General features: G+C 38.3%; 1 protein-coding gene across 5 annotated transcripts in view; it reads right to left on the bottom strand.

The window, feature by feature from the left end:
* Window positions 1–226: 226 nt before the first annotated feature.
* Window positions 227–8,820, bottom strand: part of LOC105529920 (putative P2Y purinoceptor 10) — an 18,820-nt gene continuing 10,226 nt past the window's right edge. For 3 of the 5 annotated variants that reach the window (XM_011967194.1, XM_011967190.1, XM_011967189.1), the window contains one exon: window positions 227–1,729. In XM_011967194.1, coding sequence (XP_011822584.1) covers window positions 697–1,716 — 1,020 coding nt within the window. In that variant the 5' untranslated portion in view covers window positions 1,717–1,729 and the 3' untranslated portion in view covers window positions 227–696. The remainder of the gene's footprint in view (window positions 1,730–8,820) is intronic. The other 2 variants (XM_011967192.1, XM_011967193.1) reach the window with 1 other exon arrangement.

The raw sequence follows: 8,820 nt of genomic DNA, 5'->3' as shown, positions 1-8,820 counted from the left end.
GCTCAGGTAATGGCTGCACCAAAATCTCACAAATCACCACTAAAGAACTTAATGTAACCAAATACCACCTGTACCCCAATAACTTATGAAAAAAAAGAAACTACCTAACAAAGTGACAACCCAGAGCACAATAGGCACCCAACACATTTTCAAGGAATGAATGAATTTCCATGCCTTTTCTTTAGTAACAGGTTTGTGGTCCTGAAATTTATGTACATGTTGCTTGAATTCTTCACACTGTCTTGCCTGTTAGAAAAATTTATCATTAGAAGGACTAGACATTTTTACTCTCACTCAGAATTTAAGGTCTTTATATGAAAGCTATTTTTTTACATGCTAGGACAAACTCACATATTTACTGTGCATTATTAACAATAACTTACTTATTGAAAAAAATTTAAGGTAAAAAATTCAACTTTTATTTACATCTGTAAAAATTTGATCTAGGCTTCTTAAATAAAAAAGTGGCTTGAATTTCAAAGTGGAATCAGGTAAATCTATTTTCTCTTCCTCTCTCACATTTTTCACACTCTGCCTTCACCATCACACCTCTGTTGACTGTGAATATCACACAAAAAGTACTTATTTCTGTTATTCACAAGGTTCAATTAAAGAAATTGGTTTTCAACTCTGGCCTTTGGGAAAAAGACAAGGAATGTAGGTAAACAAAGTCATAATTAAAGAGATATCTTAATTTTAGCCAATCATTGATGAACCACTCTCCTTGCTCATGAGGCGGGAGCGGGTCACAGAACTGCCATGGCGGGAGAGTTGGTCACGAAACTCTGAAGCCATAAAGTAATAAAGAATTGGATCCAGAAGGCAGCAGAGACTTGCAAGGCACAGGCAAAAGGGGTGGAAATACAGTGCAATTCGGACAATGGGACAACTGCTAATGATGGTTTCCTTTACCATGGTGTAAAAAATAAAGTTAATATGATAGGGAGTGAAGCAGATGAAGAAGACTGCAGCACACATGAACACCATCCGCAGTGCTTTCTGCCTCTCACTGATCCCTTGGAAAGCCATTGGTGGCTGTCTCAAGGATATAGTAGTTTTCCAGGTACACCATGCAATGATGATCACGGGGATCACAAATCCTGCAAGCTCAGCAACTGTAATCATCCCGACCAATGCAACTGCATTCATTTGCTTGTATCCAAGATCAGCAAAGCAGGACTTGTTGTTGTTTAAGTCTGTGCTTCTCAGGATGGGAAATGGCAAACAGGCAGTCCCCACAATGATCCAAATGGCAGCACTGATGCCCACATCGTACCTACGCTTCCAGTCTCTGGCCCTGAAGGGCTTGAGGAGAAAAAAGCACCTTTGAAGACTGATGCACGTCAGGAAACAAATGCTGGCATACATGTTGAGATACTTCAAGTAGAAGCAGAGCAGGCAAAGTCCTCTCTGGAAAGGCCAGTGGTGGCTGATGTAATAGTAAATCCGGAGGGGTAAAGATAGTACGTGAGCAAGGTCAGCCACAGAGAGGTTGATCATGAAAATGATGGCTTTATTTTTCTTGCTGATGAAGCGGCACAGAACCCACAAGGCTGCACTGTTAGCCAGAAGACCAGGAATGAATATGAGGATATAGGTGGTTGCATAAAGGGAGTATTGAAATTTCACATTAGTGACATTACAGTTAATCTCAGCAGTGCTGGTACTGTTGCTACCCATCTTGAATATTTCAGTATATTTGTCAAGGTAAGCCATGGATTTATGGTTCCTGCCCAAAGTAAAACAAAATAAAGAATATAACGGTTAATTAGTCCTTTAGTTAACACCGAGATCTCTCTTGTATACTTGCAGAGGCACAGACTATTAGAATTAGAAGAGACCTGTTTACATATAAAGAATTAGAGGCTCAAGGAAAATACAGTACTGATTCAAAGTCACCCAATGTAACAGTTTAGAAACCATAAAATTGTCCCACAACTGCCCCCCACCTAAGATTCTCTAAGTTGTATTTTGCAGGTAAAAATGTCTTGAAATATTAAATCTTTTATTCTGATCACAGCAAAAACAGCGTATAATTCGAGTATATTTATTTTGCCTCCAAATTTGTCTTGTCCAAAGCCCTGGTTAGATTAAATACTGCTCACTCCCAATTGCCATAGTAGAAATTTAGCCTCACATTTTAGGTTCCCATGCCTGTCCTTTGTCTGCCATTTTGCTCATTGGGTCCTGGCTTCTTATCTTGGAACCCCAGCACTTGAAAAATGGTCCTGACTCCTTAATCCTGCATTGTCAGTGTCCTGGCTGATTTTCAAGACCTGAGAGTGTGACCTCATTATTCTATCATAATAACTTGTGACTCTAGGTTATCCTGCAGTTTGTCTTTCTCCCTAGGCTTGGGTATCCAAATTTACATAAAAAGTTTAAATAATACATGAATTTAGAAGCTGAAATAGAGTATTTTCCTTTGTATAGTCTTGGAGGGGAAAACACCAGTTCTACCTCTAAGTAGAATCCTGTACTTGTGTGGTAACATTCACATGACAAATTATCCAACAGTCACAATGAACACTGCTTTGGACACTAGCAAAAGAAGGACTTTGAAACCATTTTTGAAGACAGTTTAAAATGTAATGCTTTCTTTATTCATTAAAGTAATCGTTATGAAGAGATTCCTTCTTTTTTGGACTTCCTTAATCATATTTTATGATTTAGTATGGTTTTTATTATGTGTTATATTAAGGTATAGAGAGAGTAGAGTAATCTTTAGAGATTACCAGAGGCTGGACATGGAATTATGCTGATCGCCTGCAGATAAGAATGGTAAGAGAGCCACAGACTACTCATTTTGCTTTAACTATCTTGTAGAATTTCAGACTGGGGAGGACCTTTGGAAATCATCTAATTCACTCTCCACATAATACAGATAGAAGCAAAGCCCAGAGAGAGGAGTTTATTATGGCCACACAGCTGTTAATGGAAGATCTGAGACTTGAAATGGAAGGACAAGGGGCCTTGCCTCCATTCACACCCTTCCCCTCATCTTTGTTCTTTTCCCCATGACAAAGTTCACAAACATACCTTCTGTGCATATTGCAGGAATGTTTACTGTATTTCGAGCTAGAAGTGGGAAAAAACCAATGTACTGAGGTTGTTTCTCAGAAGAGGAAGGGTTTCTGTTGTTTATTGTTTTTATTTTGTTTTGTTTGAAGTAAGTTTACAAAAAACAAAAGAATAACCTGGTTTTAGATTCTCCCCATGAGTAACAGATTGTCTTCCTATGTCATGTTACGTCCTGCTCCAGAAAATAGAGTTGTGCTAACAAAAACATAATTCACAGATAAAGGAGTGTGGATGTTATGAGCTGCTCTTACTGTAAATTATTCTTTTGCTTTTCCCCCTGTTTTATTCCTTCTCCCTATTTGTCCTCTTATTTGTGATACGTCTTAAATAGTCATGCAGTCATCTTGCTTATGTATGTGTTACTTAGAATGGAGGGTGGAAGGGACTCTCACAAGTGGAAAGGCAGGAAATAATTATCATATTGTGACCATCAAGGATGTATCCCACAATCTGTAATGGAAGTTTTCAAGTGTATTATTTAATTTAATTTAATTTTCACAACTGTCCTAAAATGTAGGAACTATTATCACCCTATGATCTAGATGAAAAAACTGAGCTTCACAGGCATTCAGTAAATTGCCTTAAGTAGCAAAACTAGAAAAAGGGTAAAGATAGGATTTACTATCATTCCTGGCTTGTTCTGAAGCCTATGGTATTTCCACTATGCCACTTTTCTCTCCCTGACTAGGAGGGACTACTTAGTAGAATTCGGCTATCTTAACTATTACTCCACATGCCTTTGCATGCTCATAGCTTAGCTCCCACTTATAAGTGAGAATACCTGGTTTTTGGTTTTCCACTCTTGTGTTACTTCACTTAGAATAATGGCCTCCAACTCCATCCATGTTGCTACAAAAGACATTATTTCAATTTCACTGTGACATGTGAAGAGTATATTGTGGCAGAACCATTCTAATCCCATAGTAGGAACTTATATAACACTGGAATTCCTCTATTTGGACAGTCAGAATAGAAATAAACATCTGTTCCTACTTATGCCACATTGTTCCCACCCTACCATCTACTTTGATTTTAGTGTTGGCACTGTTTCTACTATCAACTATTGTCCACACGCAGGCTGTGAGAGAGCAAAGAAAGATCCATCAGTGCATTAAAATTTCAGGAACTAAGAACTGTTCATAACCATACTCCCCTGCAGTCATACTTCCACTTTTGCACTTAAAAGAAATGGCTGTTTGTTTTAGCTTCACTGGGTGTAGAAAGTTTCACTTACAAAACAGGCACGTTCTGTTCACATCTTCCTGCTAAACAGCAGAGCCCAATTATGCCAGAACAGCAAGCCAGAGGTCAAGTTCACACCTTTTTTTTTCTTTTCTTTTTTTAAATGTGGGTTCTTATGTCTCTGCAATTCACAGTTCATTGTGAGCTTAGAGATTTGCATGGCTTGTTTCCAAAAACCTCTTTTTTGCTTCAGGCTAAAGGGAAGGTAAGAAGGGTTTTTTTTCCCCCGCCCCAGATCTTCTTAGTGACCATTAGATGTAAAATCCCCATGATGAGGAGAGGCAGAAGGTATTTATTTGGGGTTGAGCAGAAACATAGACTCTCTTGGAGGGAACATTTAGCTTGCTGTGGACAATTGTATCATTTCTGAAATATAAGAAAGAAAAAGCTAAGGAGCGACTAACAAGAAAATCCTGGATGGAAGGACTAAAATCAGAGTATACTCCTCTCTGTTCCCTCACAACATCTCTCTCTCTTAATCTCTCTCTCTCTCTCTCTCTCTGTGTGTGTGTGTGTGTGTGTGTGTGTGTCTTTCTCTTCCTCTCTCTGTCTATCTACGAGTCTGGCTCTATTGTTGCCTATTTGTGGGCAGTTTGCTCCCTTTGTGCTGCCAATTTGTCTCCCCTCCAATCTGGACATATTCTTGGTTCGTGTCTCATAGGGATGTGGGATTGGTGATTCATTCCTGAGTCTGTGCTTCCCTTTTCTCAGTCAGTGCCCTCACTCCCCTCCCAGACACTCAAGCTGGAAATTAGGGAGTAATTCTGACCTTTGCCACTATATTTCCTCCCATAGACAATAAAAAACCCAGAAAACCCAGAAAATTCCTCCTTCCATGTAAAATCATCTCTAATCTATCTTCACCTCTACTGTCACCATCCTAATACAGGTTGCTGTCATCAACCCTATTGACTATTGCAACAGCTCCCTTACTAAACTGTTTGCATTCCAGTCCTTCCCCAAAAGTTCATTCTCCATACCATGTTTAACATTAAGTATAACTACCACTTATTTCGGGTTGCCTTTTATTTACAGGTTAAACACCTTATTCATTATCTCATTCATCCTCGCAGGAGTCCTATGATTATTTCCACATTGCAAATGAGAAAATTGAGACTCAAAGAGGTTAAGTAAGTTGTGCTGACATCACAAAATTCACATGTCTGGTTCCTTTTAACCTCAGTCTGTGGGTCTGAGAGACCTTAACCACCCACTCGATCTAGGTAATCCTATACATCATTACATACTCTCACACTCTCTGCTCTTTCTCTTTGTAGTATCAACATTTGCAATTTGGGTTTTTTCTATTTGTTTATTGGTTATTACTCTCAGTGTGCTGTTAAGTTCATCAGTGCCACAAAAAGATCTCCTTTGTTCATCACCATATGGCCAGGACCTAGCCTAGTAAGCATTCAAAGAACCTATAAAAAGTATAATTGAACTGAACTGCTTACACAGTAGTTCAAAGTTTCTGTTTAGAAGTATTAAGCACAAATTAAAAACCTTGATATATCAACTAATACATTTCTGATGCCTACTATTTCCCTAAAATGTTTTCTTCTGACTTGGGCTGCCCCTATCAATATTCCCTGCACCTATTCTTTTCACCTCAGTAAAGCAATACCTGTAGAGGCCTGAGAAAAGAGAAAATAAATCATTTAGAAATCACAGGTGGTCAGATATACCCTATGGGTAGAAACCAGCACAATCCAAGATCTCAGGGTATCATCAATACTATTATCTGGACCTCAGGTAAAGGACAGTTTTATGATTTGCTTTCATAGTTATCTCAACCTTTTATTTTGGTTGGTTGTCATTCTGTGAAGGAAATCAGAAAATGACTTGCTATCCACCTACACATGGGACCTGAAATGGGAGTGAGGAGGCTGCATCATATAGTCACTAAAGCTCTCTACACTTGAAAAGAAAACATAAAGGGAAATAATTCTATTTACTTTTTTCCATGGCTTTTTGAGGACTTTGGCTGCTTTAAAGCCCACACTCAATCAGCATATATTCAATAAGCCTCATCCTATTAACTATTTGCTAGGTTCTATGGAGAATATAGAATCATCCACAATGATCTGTGTCCCTGAGAAACTTCTTGTCTTTTAAAGGTGAAGGAAATAAAAATATGTTACCCTAAAATATATTTACTTAAAATATTTTGAAATGATTGCCTCAGGGCTCACAGACTGAGGTGGGGAAAATGTGCATCTGCAAAGAATCTCCATTAATGTAGCTATGCCTCTCCCATTCTATGCTTTTCTCAGATCCAGGAGAGATTGAGTCTGACATCTTTAAAAGTCGGAAAAGAAACATTTACCATCTATTCTCTCTGACAGAGGTTTCATCTATAACGAGGCCAACTCTGTCACCAAGCCTCTCACTCTCTTCCTCCAATAACTTGTCTTGCCACTAAAAACTGTTTTTGAAAATACTCTGAGTCTACATCTATTCTGTAATTTCAAGATAGTATATAAGCTTTTCTTACCTATTGGGAAATTGAGTCTTCATTCTGAAGGCTCCTGTGTATATACTTTAAATAAATTTGTATTCTTTATCTCATATTAATCAGTCTGCCTCATGCCAGTGATTTTGTAGCAAACCTTGAGAAGGCCAAAAGCCTATACCCCCACAGGGGTAACATTTAAAAATCTCTAACATCACAATCAGTGAATAGCAACAATTGAAGTGAATGGCACAGGTGATGAGAATCCCTCATGTTGGCACAGCATCATTCCTATGAATTAAGCAGGAGAGATATCAGTCCGATTTTAGCTGCTAAAGATAATATATAGGATTTAAATAGAACAATGGATAACTCAGGAAAAGTGAGGTAAATTTTAACTTTATCTCTTCCCTCACCACCATCTTTATTTTTCTCTCCAACCCTGTTCCCGTTTTCTGCCACGATGGAGAGAAAAATAAAGATGGTGGTTGGGGAAGAGATAAAGTTAATCTCACTTTGTCTGAAGTATCCATTGTTCTTTCTAAATCCTAGCAACCTTTCAAAGCTGAGGTCAAGTTCCATCTCTTCAAAAATTCTCCATAAGCATGACCGTTTTTACTGGTTATTATCAATATATTTCATCTGAATCTTAACAGTTTGTGATTTCATCCAAGTAGAAGTTCTGCTATGTGGGTGTCCTATATGCTAATGGCAAAGGATGATGGAGTGGAATGGGAAATTCCAGAGAAAAATAATACATGGTTGTTGCCTTCAATAAATTTACAGTCACATGGGATAGTCATAAGTTAACTAACCATAACAGATTTCAGAAACATTTCATGAAAGAGGTAACAAAGACATTTCTGTGGAAGCAGAAGTAAAGTCTGCATAGAACAGAAAGACTGGAAGTCAATTTTTTAATAAGTAGTTTGAGGAATGGGTAGGATTTTGGAGAAGAAACGATGAGAAAGATTTCCAGCGATGGATAAATAACATACAAGGGTCACAAAATATAAAAATGAATGATATATTGAAAGAAATAATAATAATTCTATCCCAGCTGGTGAATAGGATAGCATAGTGGAGAGGGTGGAATGGGAGGTATGAGTCAAGAAAGGTAGTAAAAGGGAAAAGAGACTATAAAGGTAGATGGGATTAGGTCATGAAAGATTTTTAATGCACTTCACGAGGAATCATTGAAAGATTCTGTAAAGAGATGCGATATCACCATACTTGTGTTTTAGAAAGGTCGGGCTGCTGGCGGGGTGTGGTGGCTCACACCTATAAACCCAACACATTAGGATGCCCAGGTGGGTGGATCGCTTGAGCTCAGGAGTTTGAGATCAGCCTGGGTAACATGGCGAAACTTCATCTATACAAAAAAATATAAAAATTAGTTGGGTGCGGTGGCACGCCTATGTGGTCCCAGCCATTCGGGAGGCTGAGGTGGGAGGATTGCTTGAGCCAGGGAGGCAGATGTTGCAGTGAGTTGAGATTGCACCACTACACTCCAGCCTGGGTGACAGAGAAAAACCTTGTCTCAAAAATAAATAATACTTTAAAAATGAATAAATAAAAACTAGAAAGGTCACGCTGGCAACCATGTGGAAGATGAATTGAAGAAATGGGACACAGGGAATCCAAATCGCTTTGGGAGTATATAGGAAGACCAACAGTTGAGGTTTGCCTGTGACTGAGGGTTTTTGGGACATAGTATTTTCAGTGCTAAACCTGTGACAGTCCAAAGCAAAGGGAATAGTTGGTCACCTTATTATATTAGAATTTAAAGTAAAAATCAGATATGGAATTGAGCAATTTTCAAGACTGCTTGAGGAGTCAAAGATGATTTCATTTATAAAACATGTTAAAAAAAGGTATCGCAGTTTTGCACTTTTCCAAAGCAACTTCGTATGCAGCAACTAACAGCATTCACTTCTGCTGATAATCTGAATAATCCAGCATATAAACAGAACCAAAGACAAGAACCACATGATTATCTCAATAGATGCAGAAAAGGCTTTTGACAAAATTCAACAGCCCTTCAT

Source organism: Mandrillus leucophaeus, unplaced genomic scaffold (assembly GCF_000951045.1).
Source record: "Mandrillus leucophaeus isolate KB7577 unplaced genomic scaffold, Mleu.le_1.0 Scaffold791, whole genome shotgun sequence".
Classification (NCBI taxonomy): Eukaryota; Metazoa; Chordata; class Mammalia; order Primates; family Cercopithecidae; genus Mandrillus; species Mandrillus leucophaeus.
The sequence above is the reverse complement of the archived record's forward strand: the minus strand, read 5'-3'. Positions and strand labels throughout refer to the sequence as shown.